This window comes from Arvicola amphibius, chromosome 10 (assembly GCF_903992535.2).
Source record: "Arvicola amphibius chromosome 10, mArvAmp1.2, whole genome shotgun sequence".
Classification (NCBI taxonomy): Eukaryota; Metazoa; Chordata; class Mammalia; order Rodentia; family Cricetidae; genus Arvicola; species Arvicola amphibius.
Genome location: NC_052056.1, coordinates 80542135 through 80559397, shown reverse-complemented (window position 1 = coordinate 80559397; position 17263 = coordinate 80542135). Strand labels below are relative to the sequence as shown.

At 41.0% G+C, this 17263-nt stretch overlaps 1 protein-coding gene across 1 annotated transcript in view; it reads left to right on the top strand.

The window, feature by feature from the left end:
* Atp2a2 (ATPase sarcoplasmic/endoplasmic reticulum Ca2+ transporting 2) overlaps positions 1–17263 on the top strand; it is a 44225-nt gene that overhangs the window by 15458 nt on the left and 11504 nt on the right. The window contains exons 6-11 of the mRNA XM_038344736.2: positions 12680–12760; positions 13133–13218; positions 14449–14913; positions 15427–15515; positions 16299–16401; positions 16989–17120. Coding sequence (XP_038200664.1) covers positions 12680–12760; positions 13133–13218; positions 14449–14913; positions 15427–15515; positions 16299–16401; positions 16989–17120 — 956 coding nt within the window. The remainder of the gene's footprint in view (positions 1–12679; positions 12761–13132; positions 13219–14448; positions 14914–15426; positions 15516–16298; positions 16402–16988; positions 17121–17263) is intronic.

Genomic DNA, 17263 nt, shown 5'->3' with positions numbered 1-17263 from the left:
TGCTTTGATATCGAGACACATACATACACAAAGTAAAAATTTTTTTAAAAGAAAATAAAATTTTAAGAGAGATTATGTGAACATTACAGATGCTTACGTGAACCTTTGAACTGTCTAGAACACTAGAGTCATGTAAAGTTGCTTGGCAGAAAGAAAGATCTAATAACTCATATTCATCTTCTAAATCCAGAGCAATTTTACATTATTTTTTTATGCCAGGAGTATATTTGTGGATGACTGGAAAGAAAATGTGCATTTTTGAATGCACATTGGTGTTTTGCCTGCATGTCTGTGTGAGGGTGCCAGATCCCCTGGAGCTGCCATGTGGGTCCTTGGAATTGAACCTGGGTCTTCTGGAACAGCAATAAGTGCTCTTAACTGCTGAGCCATCTCTCCAGCCCCTGATTGTGTATACTCTTACAGTAAGGGATTATCGGTGGTTTTGACTTTTCTGTGTTATCTGTTAATCTTACAAATGTGAATTAAACTATAATAGGAAAAAGGTTTCTGCTTTTAGAATTTGGCAGTGGATTTGGTGTATGTCTTGGGACACTATTTTCATTACTGCTTTAAATAGATGTTGTATATCTTGGTAACAGGGTTGATGATAGCACAGGACATAAATATGTTCCTATCCTGTAGCATTCTCTGGATTGAGTCCTATTCTAAGGTTATGCAAGTGATAAAAATGACATGATTCTAACATAAAATTGCTTTATACCTTCTGTAAGGAATAAATTTTATATTTCCTAAAATAAAGACTATTGCTTTATACCTTCTGTAAGGAATAAATTTTATATTTCCTAAAATAAAGACTAACTGTTCAGCAGTAGACAGCATTTTTTATATTTAGTCAATAATAGAGTATAATTCTTAAACTTGATGGCTGTTTAAAGGAAGAATTTATAGTAATGAGATTTAGTAATAGAAAGTTAACCTGGGGTAAGGTGGCACATACCCTTATTTAATCCCAGCACTTGGGAAGCAGGAGTTTACGGCTTTACGGCCAACCTGGTCTAAATAAGTGAGTTCCAGGACAGCCAGAACTATGTAGTAAGGCCCTGTCCTGACCCCCCACCCCCAAATGTATGCACATGCGCGCGCGCGCGCGAGAGAGAGAGAGAGAGAGAGAGAGAGAGAGAGAGAGAGAGACTTTGCCAGGCAGTTTACAAGGCAAGACTGAAATAGGTGACCCAGTTTATTTAAGAACACCAACCTTATTTTCTCTGCCTAAGATTGAACAGAGAAAATTCACCTCTACAGATTTGGGGAGTTAGAGTGAGCTTATTTCTTTGAGATAGTTTTCTGTAGCCCAGGTTAGTAATGGTCTTGCTATATCCAAGGCAGACTTTGAACTTCTTATCTTCCTGCTCATGTGCTAAAATAGAAGTATGCACTACCATTCCCATCTGAGTGTATTCTAAGGAACTTTCTAAATCTAAAATACAGGTATATTGAATTAATTGTGACCATGAGACTTGGCTTTTTATTTTAGAAAGCTGTCAAAGTTGAGTGTCCTAGCTCTGTATAACAAACACCTAATGCTATACCTAATTAGCTTACCAGCTGAAAGAGCAGAGACTAAGGAATTTTTTGGCTTTGGTTTTTGTTTTAGAATAGGTCCTGACTGTGTAGTCCGGGTTGGGCTTGAACTAAAAATCTTCTGCCTGTTCTATCTTCCTGCATGCTAGAATTACATATGTGTATGATTCTGCCAAGTTGGCAGGCATTTTTCTTTTGGTATAAAACCAGGTAGCATCAGTATTCTGGGCTTTGTCATGCACAGCAAAATCTATCATTCCTTTTTAAAGCAGTCATTTACAAAGTGTAAAAATACCATGGAGGCTCAGCTATGTAATCTAGGCGTGCAGAACACTAGAGTTCCTCTCACAACTCAAGTTCAATGGGCTCCTCTTGCCTTCGTGGATACCTGCACGTACATAGTGCATATAAATTCAGACACACATGGGAACACATTTAGAAAAACAGAACTATATTTCTTCAGGATAAGCTCTCAGTGTTTAACCCTGATTGGCCTAGAATACACAGATCACCTGCCTCTTCCAGAGTGCTGGGATTAAAGGTGTGTACTACCATGCAGATTAAATTAAAACTTGAAGTATGCTTAAAATAGTAATTACTGTCTAGTTTAAGCAGTTTACAGAGATTAGGTTTTTATGTGTTCGTAAAATGTCAAACTAGGTTGGGGAGATGTGCAGAAACAGTGAGGACAGAAGTGAAGGTCTCCTGTACCCACACAGAAAGGCAGTACATGGCCACTCACCTCTAATTCCATCACCTTGGGAGGAAGACAAAGAAATCCTTGTGTCACGTTGGCTAGCTACACTAGTTGAGGTGAGCTCTGGGTTCAGCACGGGATTCTCTCTCAGTTAATATAGTGTAGAATAATTGAGGAGACACCTGATGTGTACAACAGGTCTCTACACACGGAAACGTACATAGACAGTTCTCTAAATTTTTTTAAAGTCAAACTTATATTAAGGAAAAAGAAGCAAGAGATATGACCAAATATAGAGTTGTGTGTGTTCAGCTTTCCCCTCTGTCAAGTTGTTTCTCGGGGAGGGATGTGAGAGAACAGGGCTAGCTAGAGATAAGGGCTGGCATCTATATCCAGATAGCACTAGAAATAATTTTGGCTGTTCCTGCAAATCAAGTCAAATTCTTCATGTTAACTTGTATATTAAGCAAGAACTAGAGATTAGTTCAACAGTTAGGAGTGAATACTAACTAGTCTTGCAAAAGACCCAAGTCCATTCCCAGTACCTAGGTTAGGCACCTCACAACTGTTTGTAAGTAACTTCTCCAGGGAGACCCCATATCTATGGCCTCAGTCACCTGTTCCCAACATATACATACAGTTAAAAATCTTACTTAAAAAAAAAGCCACAAAAAACAGAGGGACTCTCCCGGTATTGACTACTCTTACAGAGGACCTAGGTTCACTTCCCGGCAAGTACACAATGACTCGGCAAAGTCGGTAACACCAGTTCCAGGGGATCTGACATCCTCTTGGCCTCTGCAGACAGCAGACAAAAACACCTCTACACACAAAATAAATGCTAATCTCTTAAAAGAGCGAAATATATCTTCATAATGAGTGTAGATGTAACAATGAGTTAAGCAGAGTTTTGAGATCAGGACCCGTTAGCACTCTGAGGATCACTCATAAGACACTGAGAGGTGAGTACTCCGGGAGGTCTCCCCCACCTTCAGACCATGACAGACCAGTTGATCTTGAAGCTTGACCTAGTTACTAGGGCTGGTGTTTCCTGATTTCCTGTAATCACCCCTCCCATGCATGGCTCAGTGGTAGTCGCAGTGTCAGTCTTCCCATTCTTGTCACTGAGATTAAGACTCAAGAGAGACCACTGGAAGGGGGTCACTGTTCTTAAGATACTGCGACTTTTGTAAATTACAGTGTTCAGCTTTGCTTGTGCTGGAATTTTTGGGAAAATGGCAGGGATATAAATGAGAGTAAAATGATAATCCCTGCTTCCATGATTTTGCCTTCCAGAAGTTAAAGATATTTATAGATGTATTTTACTCTGTAACATTATAGTAGAAAAACTAAAAACACCGACATTAATGGGCAGAAAAATGGAGACTGCCTCAGTCTCTTTTTGGTGTTGTTTTTTTTTCTTGAGACAGGGTTTCTCTGCAGCTTTAGAGCCTGTCCTGGAGCTAGCTCTTGTAGACCAGGCTGGCCTCGAACTCACAGAGCCTGCCTCTGCCTCCCGAGTGCTAGGGTTAAAGGCATGTGCCACCATCACCTCCCGGCTTGCCTCAGTCTCTTTATGACTGTGAAGTACTGTGACCTTGAAAAGCACCTCATTTATAAACAGGGAATGAGTGATAATAGCTTGTTCCTTGTGAAGAGTTACAGAGGATAACCTGTAGAGTCCTTGCAACAGTGCCTGGTGTAAAAGCCTTCTTGGGTAGGAAATATGACTCAGCAAATAAAAGACCTTGCTTCCAACTCTGACAACCTGAGTTCTGTTCCTAGGACCACATTGTGAAAGGAGAGACTTCTACAATTCCAGGACAGGCTCCAAAGCTACAGAGAAGCCCTGTCTAGAAAACCCACAGGAAGAGAGAGAGAGAGAGAGAGAGAGAGAGAGAGAGAGAGAGAGAGAGAGAGGAGAGAGGGGATACTCCCCAAAAGTCATAGTGGGAACAAATATATAATGCTATAGTACTTTATAATGTTTCTTCCTGCCCACCCTGAGATCTAGAATAGTTTTAATTAAAGCAAATAGGGTTTTCAAGTAAAGAATTCCATTCAGACTTCATAACCACAAAATTTAATAGATACATTTAAACTCAAACAATAATATGGAGACAGTTTCTGATCTTATTTTTCTTTCTCTGAAAAGACTTGTTAAAGTTAATTTTCTTTAAATGAACATAAACAAAGGCTTAGTGCTTGAGTTAGCTCTTTTGGTGACGGTTCCTGCTGCCAAGCCTGGCGACGACCTAGTTGGATCCCTGGGGCATGATAGAAGGAGAGATCTGATTTCTGCAAGTTGTCCTCTGACCTTCATTCAAGGACTGTGGCATGGCATGAAACTAAATAAAAATGTAATTAAAGTAAAAAAAAAATTATTTTTTGAGACAGGGTTTCTCTGTGTATCTCTGACTATGGTTACCTTGGAACTCACAGGCCAAGCTGTCCTCAAACTCAGAGATCTACCTGTCTCAGCCTCTTGAGTGCTGGAATTACAGGCCTGCACCACCACGCCTGGGGAAAATAAAAAGAATTTTAATTCACGCACATGCACACATTTAAAAAAAACTTTTCTCTTGCATATATTAGTATTTATATTTAACTTAAATAGAAAAAGGTGCTTTAAGTATCATAACTTAAATGTTCCTTCTAAGTTTAAAAAATTTGCATTCAGTTTTAAGATGGCAAAGTAATAATATTTTTTAACTCACTTATAAAATGTATTTTTGGTAGCCTAACTTTTAAATTGTATTTCTGTTCAGAGTGAAAATCAATATTGTGGTGGAAAGGAAAGAGCTAAGAATTGAAGACACCCAGAACTACATGTGAGCCTTGTCAGGTGTTAGGCAGATGGAAGGTGGTTAATAACAGATACTTCCTGCCCCAACCCAAAGAAACAGAAAAAAAATATGCGAAGGAAAAAGTTGCATAGCACTCCCTTGGCAAAAACAAGAACTTTCCACTACCACTTGCCCTCGGGCTCTGACGAGCTCATCCGGAAATAGGACTGGATGTGAACAGCAGTGCCCTTGCCTGCTTCCCAGGCACAGCCCTGTCTGACACCCATAGATGCCTGTGGTGTGAAGGAAGTTGTCATTATGCCTTTGAAAAATTCTAGACAGGTCTTTACGTTCATTTTTTATTTTTTTGTTTATTTATTTTTAGCTCCTTAATAGATCTACTTTTTGATGTGCCCATCAAATAGATTCTTAGGAAAAGAAGTGAAGCACTCAGTCATAGCAAGTTAAAGGAAGTCTTTCATTAATTGAGCTTCCTGAAGCAAAACTCCTTTTACTTCCTGGCCTTTAGTCTGTAAAACAAGGACATTGATTAACTTATGATTTAAAGGTTCTCCTAAGAGAAGGCTACAACATGCTGGGTTATAAAAGCTAACTTGGGTAGGCTTCCTTCATGGCTTTCTAGAAAGAGGTGATCTTGTAATGGGAGCAGAATCATATAACTTTAAGATAGCCACTTCCTAAGTGCTAAACATTTAGGCTTTCATTCTGGAGCTAGTATTTCTGATATGCAAGAAATGTAATAGAAGCTGTCCTAAACATGCCCTTTGTAGAATCTCTGAACTATGATTATGAGTAGTTTCCTAATAGTTTCTTAAAATGTATTTATTTACTGTGTGTGTGTGTGTGTGTGTGTGTGTGTGTGTGTGTGTGTGTTCATACACAAAGGTTAGAAACAAGTTAAAGGAATTCATTGTCTCCTGCAGTGTGGGTCCTGGGGATTTGACTTTGTCAGGCTTGGTGGCAAGTGTGTTTAGCTGCTGAGTCATCTTGGTAGCCTGCCTTGTATTAACTTTTTACACTTGATCTTAGCCAAAAAGACTGAGAAATGAAGTAAGAAATAAGTCAGTAGAGGAAGCTGAAAGAATAGTCAGCCTCAAAACAAGAGTGGACTTTATTAGTCAAGAGGTTGGTACCCCCAAACCCGAGTGAAGGAGTAGGGTCTGAGAATCAGGTTTTGTTGTTTACCACAAGACAGATTCTCTTTGTAGTCCTGGCGTGGCTGTTCTGGAACTAACTCTGCAGACCAGGCTGGCCTTGAACTCAGAGAAATCCACCTGCCTCTGCTTCTTTAAAGGTGTGTGCCACCATTCCTGGCATCAGATGTTCCCTGTGTCTTTGGAGCCTGTCCTGGAACTCACTCTATAGACCAGGTTTACCTCAAACTCAAAAATCACCTGCCTCTGCCTTCCAAGTGTTGGTATTAAAGGTGTGCACCACCACTGCCCAACTCTGATGTATGCTCTTAAACTATTGACAGAAGTTCCTTATGAATCAAATCACTGTCATCACTTGATCCACCACACAACAATACTCCTTTCCTAGTGTGGCGCATACTTTTAATTCCAGCATTGAGAGGCAGAGACAGGCAAATTTTTGTGAGTTCAAAGACAGCCTGGCCTGCATAGTGATACCTAGGATAGCCAGAGCTCATAGAGACCTTGCTTCAAAAACAGCAACAGTGTTCCTCTTAGAGTTACTTCAGACCCCAAATCTTTGAACAATATTCCCTTGCCAGCAGGAAGTAGCCAGACAGAAAACAATATCCCATATCCTTTATATATAAAGGATCTGGGACTAAAGGAAGCCTCTTACCCAAAAACCAGGTCTATAAAACCTGCCCAGGGGTTCAAAATTCCACTGCCCATGGAATTCCAGAAAGTAGCCAACCAATCCCCATCATACACTCTGGAGTCTAGAGTCCAAAACCAGCCAATCTGACTTATTGCCCACATAGCAGCTTACAAAACAGAACAGTTTCTTGGCTTGGTAAAGCCAGCCCCCACACTCCCCACTACAAAAACTAATTCTTGTTGGGCAGCAATGGTGTGTGCCTTTAATTAATCCAAGCACTTGGGAGGCAGAGGCAGGTGGATCTCGGTGAGTTTGAGGCCAACCTGGTCTACAGAGCAAGTTCCATACTACATAGAGAGACCCTGTCTCAAGGAGAGAGTGTGACTATCTAGAAGCTTTTAAGAGGAATCAGTTCATGTCAGCATCTATTGACAGTTTGAAAAAGAACAACCTATTGGATCCTTTTTTATAGCACTGTCTAGCAATGTCCCAAAGATATTTGGGTATTCTGAATAATTTTTCCAAACCTGTAAGTTGGAGGAAGGTATCAGGTAGCTTCCTGTAAATTAGGGAACATGGGTGATTAAGCATATTGGTATTTCAGAAGATAGAATTTTTTTTTTTCAGCTTCAGGTAGTCAATTGAGCCAAAGCTATTTCCTATCTCTCTGTATCTTTCCCTTCCCTTCTCCCTGCCTCCATGCCTTCCTCCCTCCCTCCCTCCCTTCGTGTGCGTGTGTGTGTGTGTGTGTGTGTGTGTGTGTACAACTTTAAAAAACCAAGAAGTGAGAAAAGTTTGTAGAAATAATTTGGTTAAATATAATGTCTGAGGACTGGTCACTAAACATATTTACTGTTTCATTCCCGGGGCTGTTTAAGACCATAGAGGTGAACAAAATTAATCATTTTTTTTTTAAAAAACTGTCAAGGCCAGTTGAAAATGTGGTCCTTGGAATTATTTGGGCCTCAGGAACTTCTGGCTCCTTCAGTCTTTTACCAGGTAGTCCATCTCTGAGAAAAAGTCAAAAGCTTTGGTTGACAACTGTTTCCAGTTGTTGCATAAAGAAGTGTGTAGATTTTCCTGTTGTTGACGCTCTCTTTTTGTAGGCTGGACATTGATTAGAATTCACCATATGAGGTCTCCCTGAACACAATAGGAGACTCCATATGATTACAGAATATTTCAAGGGATGCTCCACAGTACCCTGGGACCTAACTGACTTTGGAGAGCAAGGGTGAAAATACCCTTTTCATCCATCTGACCACATTAGTATAGACCTCCAAAGAGGATTGTTGAACATCCAGAAGGTCAGTTATGCCAGTCTGCTACTAAAACCAGACACTAAACTTATTAGACATTTTAGAGAGTTCTTATAAGTGTTGATCTTTGACGTTAGAAACTTTGATACCATCCATAGTACACCATCATCTCAGTCTCATCCTTATGTACCTTAAATAACTTCTCAGAGTTTCATAACTTGGATAAGCTTTCTAGTCTTCTCTTCCATTCTTGAAACATCCAGCTAAGCTATGTATTGGGGTGACTGCTAAGTGATATCTATTTCTTCCTTACAAGATTCCAGCAACAAACCAGAGTTTGAATTCATCAGAGTTCACTCTGGGGAGCCGATGAATTTATTAGGCTTACTTACAGAGAATTGATAAGGGATGCCTAAGAGGAGTGTAGCTGACTCAAAGTAGTCACACTGAAAAGTCTTTACCCAGTATATATCAGGGCTTTCCCATAGCCACATAGGTCTCCCTTTCTCTGTCTTACCCAACCTAGTATCCTAGATCCTCCATAAGATCTTGAGGCCTCATGTAATTGAGGTCTAATTATAAAATCATCTGGGATGGACCTGTCCATCTCCCATTTCTGTGAAACATTTAACCTGTCCCACTGTAATCATGAACAGGAAGATGGAAGTTGTTTAACTTAGAGCAGAACCCTTGCATTCTAAGAAATAGACATCATTTTGCCTTAACCTTATCTGTAGGACATGTAAAGGTGAGAAGCACCCTAATGGTTTAGGATTGCATTGTTTGACAGTAATGCAAATCAAAGTAACCTCATCTCCTGAAGGAGGGTAGTAGGTGCTCAGTGCATCCCAAATAGTACCTGAAAGGGTGGTACCTAATGAGAAAGTACCGTTGGCCTAAGAGATGTTCTGAAAGTACCCTGCAGGTTGAGGGGTGGGCCTAAGGAGGAGACACAGTGCTCCCGGTGAAAGTTGCTGGGTGGTGGTGTTGCACACCTTTAATCCCAGCACTTGGGTGGTAGAGGCAGGCAGATTTCTGTGAGTTCCAGGACATCCAGGATTACACAGAGAAACCCTGTCTCAAACAAAAAGAGTTAAAGATGTGTACTGTCATATTTAGTTTGGTTGTGATATGTGTATAATAAGTGTGCATGTGGTGGTTCAGTATGCTACAGAGTATGGAGGTTCGTTCTCTCTTTCTACCATGAGATCCAGGGATTAAACTCGGGTTCTCAGGCTTGCTCAGAGAGCCTTACCCAGTAAACTGTCTTGCTAGCATTAGACAAAATAATTATCTGTATGGGTGTTTGAGCTCTCTCTCCAACTCCCCAGGGAGTAAATACAATTGTGTCCTCTACCAGTTATAGTGCAGGAGCCTGACAGCAGTCGTAGATTGCAAGCACCTCTGTGCCACATTGGACAGAATCCTGTCTGAAGCTCCCGTAGGGTCATTATTACATAAGTAATCTCAAATATCAAAGGAGCATTTGAAATTTTCCATTTAGAGTTAACAACGCTTCCCCTTGACCTTGTACTCATTTCACAATGTTGAAAAGCACAGGGAACCAGATTAATTTATAGCATGCAGAAATAATACAGTTAAGACAGTGCAGTGTGGTGGATTGTCACAAGTTCAATGCTAGTGAAAACCTTTTTTAAAAATCTGGCAGGCCACAGTCCCATCCCACTGTCACCACCCGCTGGTCTCGAACTCCCAGCGATCCATCCGCCTGGCCTGCCTCTGCCTCCCGAGTGCTGGGATTAAAGGCAGGCAGAGCCCTGTGAGTTCGAGGCTAGCCTGGTCTACAGGAGCTAGTTCCAGGACAGGCTCCAAGGCTACAAAGAAACCCTGTCTTGAAAAAAACAAAACAAAACAAAAAAAGTCTGTGCCACCATCACCCGGCTTTCATGGGATTTTTAAATTTCATTTTGTTTTCTTTGGGTATTTTTTTTTTATCTTTTGCTTTTGTTTTTATTTTGTGAGGAAGTTTATTTTTGTTTTTTGAAAAACAAAAGTTGGGTGGGTAGGGAGCTGAGGAGGCTCTGGGAGAAGAAAGCATTATCAAAATGTGTGAAAAAATTGTTTAATCAAAAATTTAATCAAAAAACAAAATTAGGACCACCAAGAACTCTGCTGCCAGTCCTGATGACCTGAATTCAATACCTGGGACCCACATGATAGGAGACAACGGACTTCCCAATAGATAACCTCTGACCTTCATTCACACTGATGTGTCCACACATACACAAATAAGCAAAAATAGAATAAAAATTTTTAAATCTAAAACAATAGTGCAGTTAAATTTTTATTAGTTTTTTTAATTTATTTATTTTTTTAAATTTTTTTGAGACAGGGTTTCACTACTTAGCCCTAACCTAACTGAAAATCAGTGGTCTTGTTTCTGCCTCCAGAATGATTTGGATATATTCCCTTAGGTATACTGTTAACAGTTAAAGTGGAAGGTTCATTTTATTCAGTTGGAATATTGCTGTTGGTTGCATAAGCATTTCCAGCAGGAATTCTACCTTCATGTATGTGTCCCTTTAGTCAAATACAAAGATGATCTTTGTCCCTAAAGATTTTGGACCTTCTACCTCTTTCTGTGTCGCTCTTCTTTCTTAGGTGTAAGCTTGTTTTGTGCACTAAAGCAGCGGTTCTCAGCCTGTGGTTCAAAACCCCTCCATAAGGGATATCAGATATTCTGCTTATCGGATATTTACATTATGATTCATAGCAGCAAAATTACAGCTATGAAGTAGCAACGAAAATAATTTTATGGTTGGGGGGGGTCACCACAACATGAGGAAGTCTATTAAAGGGTCATAGTATTAGGGAGGTTGAAGACCACTGTACTAAACTGTTCTTGTTGTTGTTGTTATTGTTGTTTTTGTTTTGTTTTAAAGTTAGAGGGCCCAGAGATGGTGGTGCAAGCCTTTAATTCCAGCACTTACTTGGGAAGCAGAGGCAGGTGGTTCTCTGTGAGTTCGAGGCCAGCATGGTCCACAGAGTAAGTTCCAGGACAGGCTCCAAAGCTACACAGAGAAACCCTGTCTCAAAACACTAGTAAAAAAGAGTAAACTACATTCTCTTTGAGTAAAACTCTGGGAAATAGAGAAGTGAACTAAATTGAAGGATTAACAAGTACAGGGTTTACTTCTTGGGTAGGATGGTTAGTTTGCCATTTTCTTTTCCAAACCACTTTGGTTGCCTTTGAGAACATCATGATTTCACACTTTGAGGCTGGAGGCAGTCCCAGGCGCTGCTAAGCAAGCTGTCTGCTGAGCACACCCAGTTCCCATCCTCTTTAAAGGTCTAATTCTAATGCAGATGTGCATTTTGGACAGTATTTGAAGACTACAATGTTCTGGGTACTGCTCTCAGGAAGTACATTTACTTTTCTTTTGTCTGTTACTGGGTTATATCGTTTTGCATTTTACACACCAAGGGCTCATCCTGGAGCCCTTTAGGGTTATTAAAGAAGCTTTACCCAGGAAAGAAAACTGTTGACTGAAGATCTTCAGGTTATGAAAGAGATTGTTTTTCACTTACTTGATCATTTAAAAGACCAGCGGTTATAAGGTAAAATGTCTCCCCGCTGACCTGGAAAGCCATCGATGCTCGTTTGTTAAACCTCATACCACTATCGGGTCTGTGTATGTGGTTGATACCATGTGACATCCCATGTAATACACAGGTATCTTTGGAAATCTCATCGTAGTATAAAGTTGTCACAGCTTTCGTTGTTTGCAAAATGTTTGAGCAAAGTCATAAAAATAAACTCTGTAAAGTCTATATAAAATAAGAGTTGGTGGATCAGAGCAGTGTATGCTGCAGCTTCTAGACAATAGAAGTCCTGTCCCTGTGTGACTCTCCTGTGTCTTGTATTTTACAGTATCTGGACAGACAGGTGAACTATGATAGTGAATAAGCTAGCCATACATGCAGAGAATATTGGGTAACATTTTATGCATCTTGTTCTTTTCTTCCATTGTGGGGATCCCAGGAAGCAAACTCAAGGTCCCCAGTTTTGGCTTCACATGCCTTTACCCACTGAACAATCTCCCAGGCCCACTTCTTGTTTTTTTACTTAATTTTTTAAGGTTTATGTTGTTACTGTGTATGTGTCTGTGTGAAGGGGAACAACCTTGTGGAGTTGATTCTTTTCATCTTTTCATAGGTTCTGAGAACTGAATTTAGGTTTCTAGGCTTGCATGGCAAGCTTTAACAACCTGTCTCTCCTTTTGGGGGGGTAGAGGGTTCGAGACAGGTTTCTCTGTAACTTTGGAGTCTTTCCTAGAACTTGCTCTGTAAACCAAGCTGTCCTCCAACTCACAGACGTTTGGGAGGCAGAGGTAGGTGGATCTCTGTGAGTTTAAGGCCAGCCTGGTCTACAGACCTCGTTCCAGGACAGGCTCCAAAGCTACAGAAAAACCCTATCTCGAAAAATAAATAAAAAGGTATACTTTTAATTGTATGCAAGGTATTTGTTTTTAAAAATTGTTTGATTTGGAAGCAATTTCATCTTTCTGTAACTGCAAAAGTTATTTACGTTAGCTGCCTTTTTCCTTTTTTAAACCTGTTAGTTGGTGATAAAGTTCCTGCCGATATAAGATTAACTTCCATCAAATCTACAACTCTAAGAGTCGACCAGTCAATTCTCACAGGTAAGTAGTACATGTTGGAAAATCAAGTTTTGAAGCCTTTTATCTCCCACTGTATGGCACCCTACCATAACCCTCTCAAAGATAATTAATTTCTTAGAGAAGTTTTAAAATTAGTTTTGGGCTGGAGCAATGCCTTAATAGGTAAAGGTACTTGCTGTTCTTACAGAGCACACAAGTTTCCCCTGAACCCACGTGGTGGCATGCAGCTGTCCATGTCCTGCCTCAACTTCCTATGTGTTGGGACTATAGTTGTGTGCCACCACAACTGCCCACATTGGCATTGGTAAAAAGTGGGAATGTGTTGGTGTGGGTAAGTTACCAAAATTGGGTATGCTTCAAACAGCTGACCATCCTGTCTCATAACCTGCTTAGGTGAATCTGTTTCCGTCATCAAGCACACTGATCCTGTCCCTGACCCACGAGCTGTCAATCAAGATAAAAAGAACATGCTCTTTTCTGTGAGTGTTATCAGATGTTGGGGGTAGGGATGATGGGAGTTGAACCCAGGGTCTCACACTTGATAGGTCCTAGTTTGTCTAAACTTTTACCAAGCTTCTCAATCTAAGAATGTTCTTTTGTTTGGAAACAGTCCTTGTCTCAGCATGGAGGGACGTGGAGGCATGCAGGCAGACATGGTGCTGGAGAAGGAGTTCTGCATCTGGATCCCCAGGCAGCAGGAATAGACAGTGAGCTAGTAGGCCTGGCCTAAGCTTCTGAAACCTCAATGCCATGTCTCCAATAATTGCCACTCCCTGGGTCTATGGGGGCTGTTTTTATTCAGACCACCATAGTCCCAGTGTGGCCGGCCATCTTCAGTGGTCAGACTTCAGAAGATAATTGGTTATTCTAAAAGATAATTACTCTTTACTGTGTGTCTCAGCTGTCAAGATCTAAGATAGCTGGGGATGAAGCAGTGACCCTACCTGGTTCAGTCTTTAGCAGTAAAGCAAAGAAACAAGAATAGAGACCATGTACGATAGTGACATATGCGACGTAAGTGGCTTTGTTTTGGTTGCCAGCTAATGAAAAGACTAGGGTAGAAGTGTTTAGAGTCTGTAACAGCTGAAAAGGTAACCTTGTCAAGGAAAGTCTTCAAGCCTAGAAAGGATCCTTTCAAATACGTGGACATTGCTGCTATGCCTGTGATAAAAAGTATGTATTTGGAAAGAGCAAACATGGCACACCATTTGGTGAGCCTAGGTGAAAAATAAATACATGTTTGTTGTTGTTGTTTCAAGTACTACAGAAATGCCTATGTTTGTATTTAGAAACTAGAGTAGTATTTCAAGGGACGGACTTCCCTACTGATGGCAGGTGCAGTGCAGTGAGAAGGCTGTGGCCCTGTCACTCCAACACTCAGGCCACATGAGTTCACCTGACACTGGTGCTGGGGTGGAGATTCTGAAACAGCCCACGGGGCTGACTACTCATCTTAATAGATGAGGTCAACTTTTGGAGCCAGAAACAAAGATAAAAGAATGTATAGTGCTGAGAGCTGCATGGAGCTTGAGATTATAGACGTTGGAGTACTGCTAAACCCAGAGTGGGTCTGTAGACCAGGTTCCATGTTGCGGAGAGCTGTCTTGTCCCATTGGGTGAACAGGTACTATGTGGAATTCAGTCAGTATACTAGTCAGTATTTAAGTTGGTGTTAATCTTAGGACCAGTTTTCCTCTGCTTCTCCCTAGGGTACAAACATCGCTGCTGGGAAAGCTATGGGAGTGGTGGTGGCAACTGGAGTTAATACTGAAATTGGCAAGATCCGAGATGAAATGGTTGCAACTGAACAAGAGAGAACACCCCTGCAGCAGAAACTGGATGAGTTTGGGGAGCAGCTTTCCAAAGTTATCTCCCTCATCTGCATTGCAGTCTGGATCATAAACATTGGGCATTTCAATGACCCAGTTCACGGGGGCTCCTGGATCAGAGGTGCCATCTACTACTTTAAGATTGCCGTAGCCCTGGCTGTTGCTGCCATCCCCGAGGGTCTGCCTGCTGTCATCACCACCTGCTTGGCTCTTGGAACTCGTAGGATGGCAAAGAAAAATGCTATTGTTCGAAGTTTGCCTTCTGTGGAAACCCTTGGTTGTACTTCTGTTATCTGCTCAGACAAGACAGGCACGCTTACCACAAACCAGATGTCAGTCTGCAGGGTAAGTAAGGAGTGTCCTTTATGACTCTTGGGTGTTTCTAGGCTCCTCATTAGACTGTGCTTTTATGGTCTGTCAGCCCCTGGATGGGGAAGGAGCACTGATTCATTCTTCCCACAGCTTATTTTGCTCAAGTATTTATTTGACTCTAAAATAATTAGTCTCTTTTACTTGAGCTTTTCTGCCTGGTTCTAAAGCAAGACTGTGTAATGGAAAAAGTAACCAGAGTCTTTAGCCTAATCTTTTACTGACTTCTGAGTCCCTGTATCTTTCGTTGGGTTGTCTTAGACTGCATCACTGATGGTTATGTTGAAAGTCATCTGAGCAATAAGGAAAGAGTAGTGCTGGGGGACTGGGCCTTGGCGAGCATCACTAAAAGTGCCAATTTAAATGACAGGGTTGTCACTCTAGACAGGAGTGGTTGTTGAGATATATATATATATATATATATATATATATATATATATATATATATATATAATCTTGTAAGGAATTGTATTCTGTATTTCTTTATAGATGTTCATTCTGGACAAAGTTGAAGGAGACACTTGTTCCCTTAATGAGTTTACCATAACTGGATCAACATACGCACCGATTGGGGAAGTGTGAGTAACCGTATCCTCTGCGCACTGCGCTGTGTCACTGTAGCCATTGGTTGTTTCGGTCCATCACAAAGGATGGGTCTAGAAAATCTCGATGTGGGCAGGCCTGCGACTTAGTGGTAGAGCCAACGTTTGCCCAGCATACCTGGAGCCTTGCTTTGACCCTTTGGAGCATGGTGATGAACACTGTAGCAGAACAGAAGATAACAGCCAGCCTGGGCTACATGCACACAAAAGGAACTATAGCTAAGATGGCTGACTGTGGCTCAGATTTTTATGAGCAGAGTACTTTTTGAAGCCTGTTTTCTGGTGAGGGCTCTGTTTTGTTCTTCACTTACTCATGGTGGAGTTCCAGTAAGAATTTCTGGTCTCATTGAATTTCAAAAGAACTGTCATTCAAATTCTTTTGAATCTCTCCCAATCTGTTCTCCCTCAACCTTACATACTTTTCGTCATTGGGAGGCTGGGTCAGTGCTGTTACGTGCCTGTCATCCCATCAATTGTGGGTTCAGGCAGGAGAAACAGAAATTCTATCCTGGAACATGAAGGTTGAGATCTTGTTTCATATGGGAGGCAGAGTATAAAAGCCTGTAGGTATGGCAGTGGGGATTCCATCTCAGGAACCAACATGGAGGAAGGAGAAAATCTTCCACTATTTGTCCTCTTATCTTCTCTACACACACACACACACACAACCACAGCCCCACACACAAAGAAGTGCTTTGGGATTTTTGTTATCTTAAGTTGAAGCAAGCTGTGATCCAGAAATGTTTTCTTTTTTGATAGGCATAAAGATGATAAGCCAGTGAAATGCCATCAGTATGACGGACTTGTAGAGTTAGCAACTATCTGTGCTCTGTGTAATGATTCTGCTTTGGATTATAATGAGGTAAGACTCCTAGTGGGAAAGTGGCCTGTCCCTAGCTCAAGAGAAGGGTGAGTGGAATAAAAAAGGCCATCTTCTTTCCTCCCTTTGAAAAACAAGTTCCTGATTTTATTTCCCATTTCTATTCAGTGTGGCCTAGCTGAAAAAAACCCAGTGTCTTTCCTAGATCTGAGGCTGGGCACTGCAGTTATTTTATAAGATAAATAGTTGTCGTGATGTTCTGACCACAGATGCACCCTTACTTTAAAGGACCAGAGCTCAGAAGTCTTTCTGACAGTGGGGGTAATGATTGTACTTTAAATATGGATTACCAAACAACCTTGAGGACCGCATGAAGCTTATGGGGATATTTTGGTGGTGAAAGAATTGTAACCAAGAGAAAACTTAAATAATGGGGTTAATCATTTGCTTTCTTTCTCAAAGGTTAGGCCTTCCCTATCAGGGGATATGAACTCATCAGACAATGGCCTGAAATGACCTAATACTTTAAATGAGAAAGCACATGGTAGTGTCTCATGGTTGTACCTTGAGTGTCTTTTCTCACATGGAACAGGCTGTCCTACTGACAGTGACTTCTTTCAACACTGTAGGCAAAGGGTGTGTATGAGAAAGTTGGAGAAGCTACAGAGACTGCTCTCACTTGCCTGGTAGAGAAGATGAATGTATTTGATACCGAACTGAAGGGACTATCTAAAATAGAGCGTGCAAATGCCTGCAACTCGGTCAGTATTTGAGCTTGGTGTACTATTTCTTACTCAGCCTTACCATATACATTCACTTTTCTTTCCTTTCCTGCCTCCTTGACCTTTGCGCTTCTGTTTATACCTTTGGTTTTTCCCGTTTATTTCCTGACAGTTATAGTCAG